Source organism: Diabrotica undecimpunctata, chromosome 5 (genome assembly GCF_040954645.1).
Source record: "Diabrotica undecimpunctata isolate CICGRU chromosome 5, icDiaUnde3, whole genome shotgun sequence".
In the NCBI taxonomy this organism is placed as follows: domain Eukaryota; kingdom Metazoa; phylum Arthropoda; class Insecta; order Coleoptera; family Chrysomelidae; genus Diabrotica; species Diabrotica undecimpunctata.
This window is the reverse complement of record NC_092807.1, coordinates 73,167,824-73,188,070: the sequence shown is the minus strand read 5'-3', so window position 1 is coordinate 73,188,070 and position 20,247 is coordinate 73,167,824. Positions and strand designations below refer to the sequence as shown.

Below are 20,247 nucleotides of genomic sequence, written 5' to 3'. Positions count from 1 at the left end.
AGCAGTAAAATAAATACAAGACTCACTTGCTATATTAAACACATATTTAAACCCTTTAGTTCAAAGAGGTAAAGCGTTAGAAGGTAGGCATGGTCAATTCCAAAGAGAAGATAGAACTGGTTAACGAGCTCCATAAGCAAGCACGAAAAAAATATCCGAGACGACGTACAATCATTAAAGGCTTAGACGATTTATGGCAGATGGACTTGGCTGAAATGCGATCTCATTCTCATAACAATAGAAATTTTAAATTAATTTTAGTTGTTATCGATTGTTTCTCGAAATACCTTTGGACTCGTCCATTAAAGACAAAAACGGGTGAAGAGCTAACTCAAGCATTTTCGGATATACTCAAACACAGTAAACTAATACCGAAAAATCTGCAGTCGGATCAGGGAACTGAATTTTACAACAACAAGTTTCAAAATTTAATGAAAAAACATAAATCACTACTCTGTTTTCACTACCATGAAAGCAGCTATAGCTGAACGCGTCATTAGAACGTTGAAATCCAAACTATACAAGTATTTCAGCTTACACGGTACATACAAGTGGATTGACATATTACCCAAAGTTACGTCTGAATACAACAATACAAAGCATTCAAAAACGGGATATAAACCATCACAAGTGAACAAATCCAATGAAAAGAAGATTTTAAATAACAAGTTTAGGTATTTAAAAATTGCAGGTCCACGAAAATTTAAAGTTGGTGACATTGTACACATCAGCAAAACCAAAATGTTATTCGACAAGGGGTACGTTCCAAGTTGGACAACAGAATTATTCAAAGTTACTAAAATTAATATTACCAACCCTGCAACATACAAGCTCGAAGACATGCAAGGCACACCGATAAAAGGAGCCTTTTACAATGAAGAATTACAGAAAACAGCCAATCCTGATATTTATTTAGTTGAAAAAGTTTTACGTCGCAAAGATAAAAAAATGTACGTCAAATGGCTTGGCCTTGATGCAAAATATAATAGTTGGATTGATAATGACGCCGTCATCTAAAAGGTGGGGGAACAGAAGTATGAAAAATTTAGGATAAACACGTAGAAACACGTTTTTCTTTTCTCAGTTTGTTGCAGTCAGTTAGCTAGTAAAAATGTATTCCCAAGATACTGGATACTCAAGCGGCAGCGAGTATGATGTCACCCTTTCACCATCATCCGAAACATCAATCGTATTTGAAGGCTATGACCGTGAGCTGGATGTACTCCTAGAGAAGTACGAAGAAGCGGCCAAGAACGAGACCCATTACCTGCTGTACACACAGTTTTTAAATAAATCATACCAAATTGGATGTGGTCTAAGTCCAGCCAGAACATACACTCCTGCGATAATTATGTGGAAATCACCATGGCAGAAAATATCTTTCAGTACATATGAATGGGAACAATTAATTACCCAACTCAATGAGAATATGAGAATGTTTTTTCTATGAGAACGTAACCTTTCCTGATGATCCTGCTGAAATTCAGTGCGGTGACTATTGCAGAATTCGACAAATAATCTACGACAACATCAAATTCCTCGAAATAACCAAACATGACATTAACTTTTGTCTCTCAGAAATGCAAGTGAACACCCTTTTAGAAGCAAACAACGAACTTTTAACACCATATGTGACAATGTTAGAGACTATTGAATTTCCAAATTTTTATTATAATACGCTTAATATTGTTCGAGATAGTTTTAGTAATCAAAATTATACGTGTTTTGACGCCATTCAAAAGTTGTATAGATTTGCACGTGAAGGATATACTTTACAACATGTGGCGTTAGGACAACTTATATTTTTCTGTAAACATAGGATCGCTAATGATCTTGAAAGAATTTAATAAAGCTTGTAAAATATGTATCTGTTGTTTTATTTATTTAAAATTAAAAATAAGATTAGTCAAGTTGGTGGGGTTGAGTGTCAACTTTTACTTGTATTAGACTGATGCTTTTTATTTGAATCAGTATCATTCGAGATGCAAACCAATAAAGTTGTTCTGCTCATCGTAACTGGCATCGTAAGTTTTTGCTTAGGTGAAAATTTTAACGAGACAAATGCGGTTTCATGGTTAGAACAATATGGTTATATCACCACAAGTGAAACTGCACACACTGATATTGCTGAAATACTACAAAAGTTTCAAGAAAAATATAATTTACCTGTGGATGGAAAATTAAATAGAGAAACTATGGAGTTAATGCAGAAACCAAGATGTACACAAGGAGACAATGCGTACGCTGTAAAATCAGCATGGAAAAAATTTGATATAAAATGGTATTTTCCTCAATTTACTCCTACAGCTTTGGAAGTCGCTAAAAGAGTATTTAAAATATGGGAAGAAGGATCAAAATTTAAGTTTACTTATCTGCAAGTCCCAAATCCAAATCCGGATATAACTATAACAGTCGTTCCAAAGCAGCACTATTTTCGATATAATTGTCAGGGTAACAGCGCATGTCCTTATACATTTACAAGTGGTGTATTAGCACATTCTTATTTTCCACCAGTAACTGAATGCATAGAAATTCATATGAATAGCAATCTAACATGGGATTTCAGTTTGAATTCTACAGCAGAGGGTCGAACAAATTTCTTTGCTGTCCTTCTTCATGAAGTTGGTCACGCTTTAGGTTTATCACATAGTAGCGATAGGAAAGCTGTAATGTATCCGTTTTATCAAGCTTTACCTACCAACATATCTGAAGATGATAAAATGGGCTTAGAAGAGTTATATGGACCCAAAACTAAATCTGCATCTATTCCAACTCAACCTGTTGTTACTAGGGTCAGTTCACCAAGTTTAAAGACAACCACAACAGAAAGATCTAGGAGTAAGGCAACCACAATAGCTAGAAGTAATAAATCGATGCAAAATGCCATAACGAATGTATGTGAATTAGAATACCCAGATTTAATATTTTTAGCATACGCTCCATCATTTCCAACATACCGAATGTATATAGTAAGTAAGGATCTGATATGGAAATATGACTTAAATAATGAAAAGATACCCGCCAATGCTGAACAATTTATAAGATATTTGCCAAGGGGAATTACAAACGTAACACATGTTTTTCAAAGTACCAATGGAGATTTAATTGGTGTAAGTAGGAATCGTATATACGCAGCAGCATTTCCTAGCTTAAGAATTCATACAGATAACATGGTACCTGAAGTAAATAACGCAAGAAGTATTACCGGTTTATTTCAAACAAATTCAGGAAAAAAAATTGTTTGTTTTGATGGCTCATTTATTGAATTTAATGATAAAGGCGTTATCTCAAGAGGACGTATTAGTGATATTTTTCCAGGAATACCAAATGATATTACATCAGCATTTAATTATATTGATGGACATATATATTTCTTAAAGCAGAACATTTATTACAAGTTTAATGAATTTACAAGAAGTGTCATTGAAAAAGGTACTTTTAATTGGAATATGTTAGGGTTCCCTTGTCCAGATAATGGATTAATAAAACAACTGAAATCCTTATTAGCTAAAGTAAATTTATATTATAAATAATTAATGTCTAAATGGGAGTTTGTATTGGGAAAAGGTAAATAAAAATAAAGAATATTTTACAAAAAAGTCTTTTATTCGTTATTCGTTCGTTATTCGTTAATCGTAATTGTAAAATCGTATTCGTTTTGATAGAGTTAACATTTTTGTGGTTATGATCAATACAACTAAAAAAAAAGTAAATAATTATTTTACAAGAAAGTTTTTTATTATTTACATTTTACAGATATACAAATATACAGATCGTCTTCAGCAAAAAGTTAAATTTTATTAACATCTTAAATGTTGGAGAATCTTACTCTTTTATTATGATTTCCGTGTAAATCCTCCTCACAATCATAGCTATCCTTTAGTTCAAAGAGTACTTCACAAAAACCATTTTGACACCAGGATGATTTTTTTCTAAATATCAAATGCAAGTCTGACGCTAAGCAACTAACATGAAAATTATCAGATACAGCTTTTAGACATTTTTGTTTTTCAGAGAAAATTAATTTAAATACTCTGTAACATGTGCGACAGAGTAGCAAATTATATTTTGATATTTTATAATACCTAAACCATAAGCAATAGTAATCATTAAGTGCAAAAGATTCAAAATCCTCACAATCTATAATTGCCTGGCGAAGTGCAGGTGAAATATTTAATTCTAGATCATGATTCTCAAAGTCACAAACTTGAAAAGGTTCATAAGGAACGGGGTTAGTTTTAATTTGCGTCCATTTAATTTTACTAAATTTTTGAACTATTTTTTCCGTTAACACCCATGGTAAAGGCGATCTGCTAATAAATTTTGAAATTTCATGTGTGTTTTTGATAATAGTGCTTATGCATAAATTTTGTAGACTTTCCATCTCCAAATCTAAAAAATGAATTCACCTATGTGTTATACTATAGTGACCCCATGGTAAAGTATCAAAAGTGTTCGTGTATCAAAAGTAAGTACCGTTTATCATCAAAAGGGTTTAAGGCTATTTTAGTTTGCTCAATACTGTAAACTTCATGTAATTTGGATTGTATACAACGCTGTGTTGCATAAAAAAGTGATTTTGATTCGACAGTTTCACGAAAATGTTTCAAACAATTCAAATAATCATCAAAGTTAATTTTGGTCTTTACAACATTCATATTAACCCCTTTTGACTTTTTAACATCTTTCTCTCCAGCCACTTTATATGTATATTGCTTTGAACGAAGACCTATGAAGTGAGTCATGATTTTTGAGTTAGTCTCATCTTTCATTAGACAAGGCACTTTTTTGTTTACTAAAGGAATATTCCAAGGATTCTTTGGAGGATAATCGCTTGTATCAAATCTATGAATATCAGTCTTAATCATTTCCTCGTATATATCATTACATTCAGTTTCATAAATCAGTCTATCAGTATCAATATAAAGCAATTTATTTTGATTTAATGGGAATTTTTGTAACATATAGTCATAATGAAATTCATATATGCAGATTTTAGACAGTTCTAAGATTGCCATTCCAACATACAGTGGTTTATTGAAAATAATTTCAGTTTTCTTTAATTCTACTGCCATTAATGATTCATCGAAAATAACGCGACTATGAAACTTTGGGCTAGCAATCAAATTTCGAGCACCTATTCGCCCCTCCCATTTATTGACTAATTTCACCAACCTATGCTTCCTCTGGTTTTCCATAGTTTTTCCGAATACAGCGTTATTCATGAGCTTGTATAAGTTTTTCTCAAAGCTTGTTTTAGCTTGAGCCCTCAATTGTGTATTAAGAGCAATGTAACCTTTTAACCAAGCCATCTGCTTAAATCTCAATACCTTATGAATTCTAGTAAGAACTAATCCATGTGATATAGCCTGTTTTAGGTTCCTGTAGTGAATAACGTAGTTAGTTTTATTGTACAGAGTAGATAAGAATTTGGATTGTTTGGAACCAGGAAGTTTCCAATGTTCTACACAAAACGGTAAATCTTTATGGTGGTCATGTAAGTTTTCTGGGTAAGAGAGATCAACTTCAAGAATGTATCCCTCTTTTGCATCGTCAGGTATTGACATAACATCGATATTTGTATCATCCCAATGGAAACCTCCATAAGGGAGTGGTTCACTCATCGCCCAACCATATAAATTGTTAACATCAAGATACATGAGATATTTAGAAGGTTTAGTTGGATCGTAATTCATCATGTATTTGTTGTTAGCCTCCCCCATACGGTTACAACACTGTGAGATACCTCCACGTATACCTCGTTCATAGAATAAAAGCATATCAACATTTTGTATAGTTTCCAAGTGACATCCTGTATACTTAAGCATTGCATCCCATGTGAAACCCGGTATGGTATAATAGTGTCCTGGATCTAACCCATATGTCTTGTAGCATGTGTCTCTAAAAGTTTCAAAAACTACAGCCAAAAGAAGTATATCTGTCTTCATGTATAAATTTCTGTAATCCCAAAGAGTTTTCATGTTAAATTTCTCCCAAACTAATTTAGCGTGAGCATAATTTAAATCTGATATATGCTCATCGTTCAGTTTATTGTAAAATTTTTCTTTATTTGGCAACTTTGTTTCATCCAACCGTTCAATTTTATCTAAATAATCATAAAAGAATACTCCTTTTTTAGTTAACGACTTGAACGTTTCATCATCTAAACTTGGAAATTGTTTTCTTAAAATTCCGAAATTTTCTGGCTTCAAAGTTGAAACTAGGCTATCTAATGAACTCCCCATAAATCTAAAAGTATCAATGAAACGGAAACTAATATTTGTCTTTTTATGGTAAACTGTGAAACTAATATATTTTTCTTTGTTGATAGGTAAAATGGAAATGTGGTACATTTTCGCTAAATCCTTTATTATGAAATGTGAGTCGTAACCACTCATATTGTGGAAGGCTATTGGAACCACAAATGATTTCTTATAATTTAAATTGCACCCACTATGTGCAAAACCTCTAAAATTGCCAGTCAAATGACAATGGTCTTTTACAATATGATCCTTTTCCAAAAATTTTCTATTGCAAATGTGACATCTCTCAGTAGCTAGCATCTTTTAAACTTACTTCAACGTTCATGGGTTTAATATCTATTAATTTTGAATAAATAAATTGAGCCAAGTTATCAATTTCATGTGAAAACCATGACATACAATCCATACCCACACGGCTTTTATAAAATGATAAATTATCGTCATAATTACACTTAAAATATAATCCAGCACTGTACGCTGTGTGTCTTTGATATGGATACGTTGACGTAGTTGATGGTATTGGCTGGGATACGCGCAGAGGAACGAGCAGTGATTCAAAATCTGCATATACTAGGAACGGCAATTTTTCTTTGTAAACAAAATTTTTAAATTTAACATATGGTTCCTTGGTGAAACTTATTTTGCAGTCATCTATCTTTTCACAGTAGATGGTATGAGCATCCAACTTTTCTTTTGTATAAAAATAATTAAGACATCTATCACATATAAATTTTTTTCCATGGTGTTTAGAAAGTTGTGATTTGACAAGTTTATCTAAATCTTTTATCCAAATATAGTGAAAATGTATTATATCTTCATCACGTCCACCACTCCATGGTCCGACGTTGTCCACTTCATTATTAAAATAATATTTATTTTGAACTATCAACAAATTGACATGTTTTTCTCGTTTGTGTTTAGTTAATCTTACAGGAAGCACTGAAAAGTTAAAATGCTCGTCTTTAACATTTAGCTCGAAAACGTTAACAGAAATATTTTCATTATTTTTTTCAAAGAGGGGAATTTGATTTACGTTAACTGAAGATAATGCTGATACAATAGCCCAAGCAAAACAAGCCTGCTCGTTATTCTTAACATTAATACAAGCTCGTTTTTTAGCAACTTTCGGATGCAATTGAATATACGATGAGGCTCCTTTAGCCATTTCAAATTTATTAATGTTTATTTCTAAAGATATAATTTTATTCAGTGCCCAACCACTTTGAGATTCCGCAAATTCAGATAAATCGTTCAAAACAACATCTTTAACAAAAACTTCAAACCAATAATTTAAATCGGTAATCACATCAATAATGTCATTTTTAGTTTGAAAATATTTTCTTTCTAAAATTTCCACATCTTCAGCTTTTTTGATAAATTCCTCACAAAATGTAGTATTTACTTTTAGTATGCCCATTGTTTTTAAGTTGAATTCAATTTTTTTTAAAATAGTTTAAAAGCATCAGCAAAAAACTGTAAAATATCTTTATGCTCTTTATTAATAATTATTCCTGTTTGTACTATTTTTATTAGTATAAATTTAAATTTTGAAGTATAATTAGAAATCTTTTAAGGATCCCTACATTAGTTTGAAGTTTTCGTAGCGTCCCTATACTTAAATCACCATCCTTAATAGCTAAATTGCATAAACATATATGTTTTTTAACTTGCTTTATATAATTGTTTCTTTCTCTATCTGAACAACGCTTTTTTAAAAAAAGTAGTTTTTCAGCTTCATCAAATTTTTTAATTATTTCACTACTAAGTATAGTAATTTCCTCAGAATTCATTTGTTAAAATTTGGAATATAAAAAATCTACTTACAGCTATCTTTTCTTTTTTTCTTAAATTTCAATTATTTCAAATGACGCTGCTGGATTTGGTTTGCCCGTGCTCACCAGGCCTCTGAAGATGACAGCGTACTTTTAAGTCTTAAACTGTTCTATATAGGGGATGTAGTCCTCGGTAACCCGCTTCGGTAGGAACACCACAGTTTCCTCTAGTTCTAATAGCACCGTTTGTCCAAATGTTGTGGTGACAATTTTAGAATTTACTATTTTAAATGGTTTGTCAACTTGCAATTGCTGCAGCTTTCTAATCGGCTTTGCCTCCTTCTGGATAACAGAAACTTTGTTAAGTTTGTTTAAATCCATCTGAAATAATTTTAAATATAAGTTTATTTGCTACAGTGTAGATTCTATCATTAAAAAAGATGAAAAAAGACAATAACATGATAAAAAATCGAGGTCGAGGCTACAAAATCATAGCTATATATAATAGGATACATTACATACGAGTTTTATAGCTCGTAATACAAGGTAGACGTGGACTAGGACACAAACGACACTCATAACTTAAGAATGTACACAAAAAAAACCAACAAATACCACGCTACTGTGTCTCTTGCAGGTCTGAGGTAAAATTGCAACAGTAAAACATAAAAGATGATAAAAAGCTAAAACTAACTTAAAATTCTAACAGTAAAACATAAAAGAATATAAAACATTAAAATGGCAAACAAGCAGAAACTACAAACTCATAGTTATATACGTACAAGTTTCTACAGCTTATAATAAAAGATTAACGTGGACCAGGATGCAAACAAAACTCATAACCTAAGAATATACACAAGAAGGCTTAAAATAATAAAAAAAACATTTACCAGCAAATACTATGCTATTGTGTAGATTTCAAGTCTTTAAAGTAAAATCGTAACAGTAAAACATAAAAATATGACAAAACATTAATATGATGATGAAAAAGAAGAAACTACAAAATCATAGTTATACAATAGAATGCATTACGTACGAGTTTCTACAGCTTGTAATAGCAGGTAGACGTGGACCAGGACTCAAACGAAACTCATTACTTAAGAATATGTAATAAACGTGGAACAGGACTCAAACGAAACTCTTAACTTAAGAATATACACAAGAAGGTTTGAAAAAAAGCATTTTCCAGCAAATGCTATGCTATTGTGTAGATTTCAGGTCTTTAAGGTAAAATTATTAAATTAAACATAAAAGAAGAAGATGAAAGACGTGGAAGGCTCAAGCATTACCTACGAGTTTCTACAGCTTGTAAAAGCAGGTAGACGTGGACCAGGACTCAAACGAAACTCGTAACTTAAGAATATACACAAGAAGGTTGGAAAAAAAGCATTTACCAGCAAATGCTTTGCTATTGTGTAGATCTCAGGTCTTTAAGGAAAAAATTATAAGATTAAACATAAAAGAAGAAGACAAAAGACGTGGACCAGGACTCAAGCATAACCTACGAGTTTCTACAGCTTGTAATAGCAGGTAGACGTGGACTAGGACTCAAACGAAACTCATAACTTAAGAACATACACAAGAAGGTTTGAAAAATGGCATTTACCAGCAAATGCTATGTTATTGGGTAGATTTCAGGTCTTTAAGGTAAAATTATAATATTAAACATAAAAGAAGAAGAAGACAAAAGACATCTAAACACAAGTAGCAAATATTTAAATAAAAAAATATATACTTACTATTTTAGTTGTATTGATCACACTCACAATGACGGAAACTCTATGAAATGGCAATCAGCGATTTCTGCTAAATAGCAGCTAATTCGGAAATCCCTTGTGAATTTTACGCCCCTTTTAACTAGTAATTTGCAAATACACACACCTACGAGTTTCTACAGCTTGTAAAAGCAGGTAGACGTGGACCAGGACTCAAACGAAACTCATAACTTAAGAATATGTAATAAACGTGGACCAGGACTCAAACGAAACTCGTAACTTAATAATATACACAAGAAGGTATGAAAAAAAGCATTTACCAGCAAATGCTATGCTATCGTGTAGATTTCAGGTCTTTAAGGTAAAATTATTAAATTAAACATAAAAGAAGAAGATGAAAGACGTGGACCAGGCTCAAGCATTACCTACGAGTTTCTACAGCTTGTAAAAGCAGGTAGACGTAGACCAGGACTCAAACGAAACTCATAACTTAAGAATATGTAATAAACGTGGACCAGGACTCAAACGAAACTCGTAACTTAAGAATATACACAAGAAGGTATGAAAAAAAGCAGTTACCAGCAAATGTTATGCTATTGTGTAGATTTCAGGTCTTTAAGGTAAAATTATTAAATTAAACATAAAAGAAGAAGATGAAAGATGTGGACCAGGCTCAAGCATTACCTACGAGTTTCTACAGCTTGTAAAAGCAGGTAGACGTGGACCAGGACTCAAACGAAACTCATAACTTAATAATATGTAATAAACGTGGACCAGGACTCAAACGAAACTCGTAACTTAAGAATATACACAAGAAGGTTGGAAAAAAAGCATTTACCAGCAAATGCTATGCTATTGTGTAGATCTCAGGTCTTTAAGGAAAAAATTATAAGACTAAACATAAAAGAAGAAGACAAAAGACGTGGACTAGGACTCAAGCATTACCTACGAGTTTCTACAGCTTGTAAAAGCAGGTAGACGTGGACCAGGACTCAAACGAAACTCATAACTTAAGAACATACACAAGAAGGTTTGAAAAAAAGCATTTACCAGCAAATGCTATGTTATTGGGTAGATTTCAGGTCTTTAAGGTAAAATTATAATATTAAACATAAAAGAAGAAGAAGACAAAAGACTTCTAAACACAAGTAGCAAATATTTAAATAAAAAAATATATACTTACTTTTTTAGTTGTATTGATCACACTCACAATGACGGAAACTCTATGAAATGGCAATCCGCGATTTCTGCTAAATAGCAGCTAATTCGGAAATCCCTTGTGAATTTTACGCCCCTTTTAACTAGTAATTTGCAAATACACACCATTGGACTGTGGGTGTATCTGGTTGATGGTTTAAATTTCAAAACATTCGTTTCTTTATATGAATTCTAAACTGTATATACATTAACGCATTATCGGAATGTGGGTGTATTCAGTTGATGGTTTTAAATTACAAAACATTCGTTCGAATAAAATGAAATTATCATTTTCTCTTAATTCTAAAACTGTATATACTTTTACGCGTTATCAGAAAGGGGGCGTATCTAGTTGATGGTTTAAATTGCAAAAATTCGTTTCTTTATATGAATAAAATGAAATTTTATTTAATATTAAAAAATTAAATCGTTGCTTTTTAGCTTGCTAATGACCAATATATACGACGTATCTGCATTGCCTAATTTCCCCATTTATCATATTTTGTTACTAAATATCTACATAACACCATACAATTTCCTTTACTCATCTTTTCACCGCTTCTTCTTTACCATTTCGAACACACACCCCCTCTGACGTCAGGGGAGGCTTTCTTGTACATCTACACAGGCCCCAAAGTCACCTAACCAACTCTGTCAGCAAATTATTCATTGCAACAATATTATTATAACAATATTGTGTATTTTCTACTTCTCACCCTTTTTTTCAACCCTATCACGATAGGGTGTACTTCTTTCATACTTATATTTCTTGTACATCACCTCCCACATCCCCAGAGGCTACTTCTACGGCCTCAACGCCACATACCAGCCATCCAACTGGCCGCCATCTTTTATTTGAAATTCCCATGTTTTCTCTACTGATACCCATTGGGATACGACAATCGCTGAAGCCATTATCTCTGCATCTCCAAGTCAGATACGCACATTATTCGCTATCATAATTTCGACATGTTTTCCATCAAACCCATGTAACCTGTTGCACAAATACAAGGATAGTATGTCAGAAGATATTTTACATCAAAGTCGTGTCAGTTCCAGAAATCACGATATTGAGATGAATGAGGAGATACATAATCGTGCTTTACTCTTGATCGAAGATATGTGTTACCTCATGTGCGGTAATTTATTAATCAGGTTAGGAATGCCAGCGCCAAATCGTGAAATGAATGACGCATTTAATCGAGAATTGGAACGGGAACGTGAATATGATCACCAGGAATTAGATTTAGTAGTTCAAAGGAATGTACCCCTGTTGAATTACCAACAAAAGGAAGTTTATAATACTTTAATGAAGGCAATCGCTGATGAAAATGGTGCTTTATATTTCCTAGATGCCCCTGGTGGAACTGGCAAGACATTCCTTATGTCATTAGTTTTAGCAACTGTTCGGGCGAGATCAAACATAGCGGTTGCAGTTGCTTCTTCTGGAATAGCAGCCACATTGTTAGAAGGATGCCGTACGGCTCATTCAGCATTCAAATTACCGTTAAATCTTCAAACTATTGAAGAACCAACGTGTAATATTGCAAAACACTCAGCAATAGCCAAAGTTTTAGCGGCATCGAAAATCATCATCTGGGACGAATGCACAATGGCGCATAAACGTGCATTAGAAGCACTTAACCGAACATTAAAAGATTTACGCAATGACTCGAGATGTTTTGGAGGAGCAATGATTTTACTGTCTGGCGATTTCCGCCAAATACTGCCAGTAATTGCAAGATCTACGGCTGCCGATGAAATAAACGCTTGCCTCAAATCGTCAAATCTATGGCGCTATGTGAAGAAACTGCAGCTGACAACAAACATGAGAGTTACATTGCTTAATGATACATCTGCTGAAGATTTCTCGGAGCAATTGCTGACTATCGGTAATGGTCAAGTACCTGTCGATGAATCGAGCGGATTAATATCATTTCCAAATAATTTCTGTAATTTTGTCTCATCAAAAGACGAACTTATCAACAATGTATTTCCAAATATTATTTCTAACTACAAAAATAATGAATGGTTGAGTGAGCGAGCAATTTTAGCGGCTAAGAATAAAGATGTAGATGACCTGAACTACATAATTCATAATAAGATCATTGGAACAATGCATTCATTCAAATCTATTGACTGCGTCACAAATGAAGATGAAGCCACCAACTATCCAATTGAATTTTTAAACTCTTTGGACGTGCCTGGCTTACCACCGCACAATTTACGCCTGAAGGTTGGCTCCGTAGTAATCATGCTTCGAAACATAAACCAACCAAAACTGTGCAACGGTACGCGTTTGGTGGTTAGTAAATTGATGAACAATGTAATTTACGCTACGATAATGATAGGAAAATTCAAAGGTGAGGAAGTTCTCATACCGAGGATCCCGATGATCCCAACCGATATGCCGTTTGAATTTAAAAGACTTCAATTTCCGATACGTCTTGCATTTGCCATGACCATCAACAAATCACAAGGCCAATCCTTAAAAGTTTGTGGTTTAAATCTAGAATATTCATGTTTTTCCCATGGTCAATTATACGTGGCATGTTCACGGGTCGGAAGACCATCTGCGTTGTTTGTTTTTGCGCCTGATAATAAAACAAAAAATGTCGTGTATCACAAGGTACTTAAGTGAAGAGCAACCTATGTACTAAAATACAGAAATAATAATGAATGATTAATGTAGTTATTTAATTTTTTTTTGTATTTTTCCAAAAAAAAAAAAAATACAATCTGCTTATTTATTGCCATTAAGGCGGAACAAAGTTCGCCGGGTCAGCTAGTATTCTAATATAATCGATTCACTAAATCGAATTAGATTTCAATCACCATTGATATTAAAGTCGATTAAATAACACATCACAGATGTTATTCTAATCAACATCTATCTGCGACGTATGTAGGAAGATATATTAAATAAATATATTGGTAAAGGCATCTGTATACATGCAAATATCTCTGTTACTAGGACGATTTTAACACTCTTAAACTTTTTTTTTTCATCTCTTTTTATGGCTTTTCTCTGCCTCGATATGTATATTATGAAATTTAATGCAAAAGATCCATCTTCTAAACTTTTTGGATGTACAAAATCTTATAAAAAATCATTTGGGACAATTTTTAACACTTTTTAACGTTTTTCATTGCCTTTCATGGCTTTTCTCTCAAAGATCAATTTTCCGTTTTAACTTTAATGCTAAATGGATTCGAAAATTAATATTCTAATATTATCGATTCAATCTTATTCTCTAAATCAAATTATATTTCAATTAACATTAATTTTGTTAATAATACATCCCAAATGTTACTTTAATCAACATCCATCTACGACGTTTGTAGAAAGATATACTAAATAGGTTTATTGTTAAAGTCATCTATATGCACGCAAATATCTCTGATACTAGGATGGTTTTTAAAACTCTGAAACGTTTTTCATCGCTTTTCATGGATTTTTTTTCTGTCGCTGTATGCATATGGTATTTAATGCAAAAGATCCATCTTCCAGACTCTTTCGATGGACAAAATCCTACAAGAAAATCATTCTAATCCTATTTTAGATCATTGAGACTATATAATCATACAAATAAGAGAATTAAAGAATACAAGAAATAAATAATACTAATTAGTTGAGGAGATATGTTGTGAAATGCAATTTTTAGATTCCCCATGTCTCTAATAACATCTTTATCAACGTCTGTTTTTCCTTGCAATTCTTAGAAGGCACAGATTAAAGCAAAGTTCTGAATTTGGTTTCGAAAATTAGTTTACGGATTTTAAAAAATACTAAATTGCAACTTATGTCAAAAGTATAAAAAAGTACGAAAAAAAAATGATAAACATCCGATGGAAATTATCACTACACGTTAATTCCCTTTCGAAAAAATATTTCTAAACATTGTAGGTCCCTTAGTCATTTTTGAAAAAGGTTATCTTTTATCTTAACTCTTCAAGACGATCTTACAAAATTTTCTTGTGCATTCCCTTTTCTGAACCACGAATCTGAGATAAAAATTCATTTGTACATTTAGTATTCCAGAATCTATCGTATCAGATCAAGAATCAGATGTTATGTCCAATCTTTTTAAAAATGTTTAAGATAAAGAAACTAAACTGTAGCGTTTATCACCCACAGTCTAATGATGTACTGGAATGATCTCATGCTACCTTAGTAGACTATCTAAAGCACTATATCAAAGACAGTCAGACAGTTGGGATGATTGGATTAATTGCACAACGTTTTCTTTTGATACGACAATACATTCATCAACCAAATTATCTCCATTTGAACTTCTCTTTGGTAACAAACCTAACCTTCCAAGCTCTATGACCCAAAATCCTAAATTTCTCTACACCTATGACGATTATATAAATGCAGTTAATTCGAATTCACAAAAGTCACATTAATTAGCAGGGGAAAATTTAATCAACCTTAAAGATATATAAAACAAAGAATACTACGGTAGAAAAGTTAAAGAAACAGAATACTATGTTGGTGATAATGTTTATCTCCTTAATTAACAAAAAACAGATAGGAAAATCTAGGAAAATTAAGTTTGCATCCCAAAGGACCGTATAAAGTAATAGATAAAATAGGAAAAAAAAAGCCGCAAAATAGTTCATTTTAATCTCTTAAAATCAGCATTTGTGTCAGCTTAGTTGCTTCCATCCTCATTTTGGACACGTCTTTTTTATACGTGAATACACCTATTACGAAACCTTTAGGTATATATTATGAATATTTACAACCTGTTTATTTCTATGAAAAATCATGGGATACAATAAGTTATTTAGACCTAATTATATTTGAAGAAAAAATTATCATTTCTCGAAAACACTTACAGAAAAATGGTTCAAAAAATCCTTCACGTACACATCCATCTATTTATAAAACTAACTTAAAACTTATAATTTAAATAATACTAGATAGCTTGAAAGAAATAAGTCTTCGCTCATTGGATATAATAGATTCCAAAAGAGGACTACTGAATATTATAAGCTCCGCTTTCAAAACGTTATTCGGAACACTGGATAATAATGATGCTAAATTTTATGACAAAGCAATCGTAAAGGTAAATAATGAAGAAAAACAAATGATTGATCTTTTTTTAAATAATAAATTCAAGTTGTTCAGTCAATAATCACTAATTTTAATAAAACAGTTACAGTCTTAAATAATAACAGGGAAATATTTGACGAAAACTTTTCCAAATTGCAAAAATATGTGGAGCAATTCAAAATTAATCATTTTAAACTAGAATAAACAAACCATCGACGAACAATTTTCCGTTTTAATTTTAATACTAAATGAACTTGAAAATTAATATTCTAATATCATCGATTTAATTTTCGAGGAATTGGGAGAAGAACCTGAGGAAATGGTTCTTCACAACAACTAATATATTTAAACTTTGATCAAATAAAAGGCATATATCGAGCACAGTTTAATTTAATCTTGCCCAAGTACTTTCGATCCCTAGATCATCTTCAGTTCTATGTTTCAATTATATTTTTATGACATTTTGTTCTTGTTAGATAGGCCGCAATTGACGAAATGCCTATGAAGATGATCTAGTGATCTAGGGATCGAAAGTACTTGGGCAAGATTAAATTAAACTGTGCTCGAAATATGCCTTTTATTTGATCAAAGTTCATTTATTCGAGCATTCAACCTTATATTTAATATATTTAAAGCATCAATTAATAAAATAATTATATCCAGAATGATTGTCAATATTTGAAACGAATAGACACCAAAAGAAAGAGAAGAAAATCGGCGTAGAGAGAGGTGTGAAGATATGATCGCATTTAACAAATAGAATTGAACGATATAGACAAATTAAATATTATAAAAGCCTTACATGCAAATATTAGGATTTAGCTAACAGATTACAATGATAGAGAAATCAAACGGGCCTTGTAATATTCCTATCGCTAAAATTAATATACGGAAAAATTGGAAACTTTCTTAATAGCTAAATAATACATTTGAAGGCAGTTAACAAAATACGTCACGCTAATTTATATATTATCAGGAAAGTTTCCAATTTTTCCGTATATTAATTCCGTATATTGTCGTATCAAAAGAAAACATTCTGATGTATAAACCCTCGGCTTATAGTCTCAGATTCGTGGTTCAGAAAAGGGAATGCACAAGAAAATTTTGTAAGATCGTCTTAAAGAGTTAGGATAAAAGATAACCTTTTTCAAAAATGACTAAGGGACCTACACTGTTTAGAAATATTTTTTCGAAAGGGAATGAACGTGTAGTGATAATTTCCATCGGATGTTTATCATTTTTTTTTCGTACTGGTTTATACTTTTGACATAAGTTGCAATTTAGTATTTTTTAAAATCCGCAAACTAATTTTCGAAACCAAATTCAGAACTTTGCTTTAATCTGTGCCTTCTAAGAATTGCAAGGCAAAACAGACGTTGATAAAGATGTTATTAGAGACATAGAGAATCTAAAAATTGCATTTCACAACATATCTCCTCAACTAATTAGTATTCTTTATTTCTTGTATTCTTTTCTTTTATTTGTATGATTATACACTCGCGATCATAAAATCCGGGTCACCTTGAAAATCGCCGTTATTTAATTTTTTAACGAGCTTTATCGTACATAATAATAACACAAATACAAACTAATGCATGTTTCTGAGAATTGTTGTCAGCTTAGCGGTTTCCTTTGTAACAAAGAATTCCAGTAGTGCCGATTTCGCGGAAAAGTGCACACTTCTTAAAATGAACGGTACCTGTAACTGCCGCTTGTTTTAAATGTCTCATTTGTGCTTCGACTTTCTGTTCAAATGCAACAAACAAACGTTTATTATTGCCGCCATTAGTGTTTATTACTGCCATTATTAGTGTTTATTATTGTTTATTTTTTGCCAAAAATGCCTTGACTGTTGTTGAAACGGCACGCATTGTTGCGTTATGGAAGACTGTCACACTCAACGGCAAGTCGCAAGAACTGTTGGCGTAAGCCTTTCTACGGTTCAACGAGTGCTTCAACGCTTTCAGGAGGCAAGTTTGTTAACCAGGCGACCTGGCTCTGGACGAAGAAGAACGACCAAGGCACTAGATGACCGTTTCCTTGTGTTTCAGGCTTTACGAAACCGGACCTCAACTGCGGTTATGCATCAAAATCGTCTAGCGGAAGTACGAAATCGCAATTTTAGTGTTGCAACAGTCAGAAGAAGACTTCATTCTTCTTGACTATCTTCTCGGGTAATGGCTAGAGGACCGCCACTTCGCCGGGTGCCTCGAGTTGCACGACTAGCTTTTGCTCGACAATACGCGCATTGGGGAATTAACGATTGTAGCATAATGTTATTCTCATATTAATCCCGTTTCTGCCTAACTGGATCCGATGGACGTGTAAGAGTTTGGAGGAGAACCGGTGAACGATTTTTACAAGCTTGCATTGCTCCAAGAATGCCATTTGGTGGAGGCTCGGTCATGGCTTGGGGAGGTATATCTTCCGACTTCCACACAGAATTACTCTTAATCGAAAATGGGTCCCTAACTGCACGAAGGTACATTACGGACATTCTGGAAGAACATGTTATGCCCACCATGGCAGGGCTTGGAGAAGATGCCGTTTTATGCAGGACAACGCGCGACCACACGTTGCCAGGATCAGTATGCAATACTTGGACGAGGTTAGAATTACGAGGTTACCCTGGCCAGCTAGGTCTCCGGACCTGAATCCCATCAAACATCTCTGGGACGATTTGAAAAAACGTATTCAAACCCATACACCTCCTTCTAACAACGCACAGGAGCTTAAGGATCTGTTAGTGAGAGAGTGGAATAACATACCTCAACATGTAATCCGGAGAAAAATTGAGAATATGCCCCGTCGTCTGCAAGAGGTTATTAGAGCAAGGGGAGACAATACACGATATTAGTCATTGAAATTCCACTCATGTTTTACCACGTTCTGTATTTTTCATTTTTTCTTTCGTATGTCTGTTTCAACAATTTGGTTTGTTTTCTGCTTTTTCAATAAAAACAATAAAAAAACCGTTTTGTTTCTTTCAAAACAAACATTGATGACAAATAAAAAATACATTAGCTTAAAAAAAAGGTTATTACTGCACCAGATGCAAAAATATTCAAGAAACTTAAAATTTTCAAGGTGATCCGGATTTTATGATCGCGAGTGTATATTCTCAATGATCTGAAATAGGATTAGAATGATTTTCTTGTAGGATTTTGTCCATCGAAAGAGTCTGGAAGATGGATCTTTTGCATTAAATATCATATGCATACAGCGACAGAAAAAAAAAGCCATGAAAGGCGATGAAAAACGTTTCAGAGTTTTAAAAATCATCCTAGTATCAGAGATATTTGCGTGCATATAGATGACTTTAACAATAAACCTATTTAGTATATCTTTCTATAAACGTCGTAGATGGATGTTGATTAGAGTAACATCTGGGATGTATTATTAACAAAATTAATGTTGATTGAAATATAATTTGATTTAGAGAATAAGATTGAATCGATATTAGAATATTAATTTTCGAATCCATTTAGCATTAAACTTCAAACGGAAAATTGATCTTCGAAAGAAAAACCATGAAAGGCAATGAAAAACGTTAAAAAGTGTTAAAAATTGTCCCAAATGATTTTTTGTAAGATTTTGTATATCGAAAAAGTTTAGAAGATGGATCTTTTGCATTAAATTTCATAATATACATATCGAGAGAAAATCCTTAAAAAGAGATGAAAAAAAAGTTTAAGAGTGTTAAAATCGTCCTGGTAACAGAGATATTTGCATGTATCCAGATGCCTTTACCAATATATTTATTTAATATATCTTCCTACATACGTCGCAGATAGATGTTGATTAGAATAACATCTGTGACGTGTTATTTAATCGACTTTAATATCAATGGTGATTGAAATCTAATTCGATTTATTAAATCGAATTAGATTTAAAAGAGTTTTGCTACATTTTTAAAAAGGTTGAAGATAAAGTCTGATCCTGGAATACTAAATGTACATATTGTTCTGAAGCTATTTTCTTGTGGCATTTTAAATTAATTACTATTTAAATGGGAATAAGCCACAATTAAAGGTTAAAATACGTTTATTGACGTTTCAATTTCCACTTCGGAAATTTCCGGTGATTGAAATTTAATTTGATATAGACAATAAGATTCAATCGATGATATTAAAAAATTTATTTTCGAATTCATTTAGCATTAAAGTTAAAACGGAAAATCGTTCGTCGATGGTTTGTTTAAGTTGTAAAAAGTTTTCGTCGACTATTAGCTTGTTATT

The 20,247-nt window shown here is 32.6% G+C and overlaps 2 protein-coding genes across 2 annotated transcripts; one reads left to right on the top strand and one right to left on the bottom strand.

Moving 5' to 3' along the window:
- Positions 1–1,982: 1,982 nt before the first annotated feature.
- On the top strand, positions 1,983–3,533 carry LOC140442269 (matrix metalloproteinase-16-like). Its single transcript, XM_072533345.1, has one exon. It carries the CDS (start codon positions 1,983–1,985, stop codon positions 3,531–3,533), a length of 1,551 nt encoding a protein of 516 aa, XP_072389446.1.
- Positions 3,534–4,445: 912 nt separating this feature from the next.
- LOC140442268 (uncharacterized) lies at positions 4,446–6,398 on the bottom strand. Its single transcript, XM_072533344.1, has one exon. The coding sequence runs from the start codon at positions 6,396–6,398 to the stop codon at positions 4,446–4,448; it is 1,953 nt and encodes a 650-aa protein (XP_072389445.1).
- Positions 6,399–20,247: the final 13,849 nt, after the last annotated feature.

What these genes read in the sequence shown, in the direction of transcription:
- LOC140442269 (XM_072533345.1), top strand. Translation starts at nt 1,983, where the DNA reads ATGCAAACCAATAAAGTTGTTCTGCTCATCGTAACTGGCATCGTAAGT.
- LOC140442268 (XM_072533344.1), bottom strand. Translation starts at nt 6,398, where the DNA reads ATGAGTGGTTACGACTCACATTTCATAATAAAGGATTTAGCGAAAATG.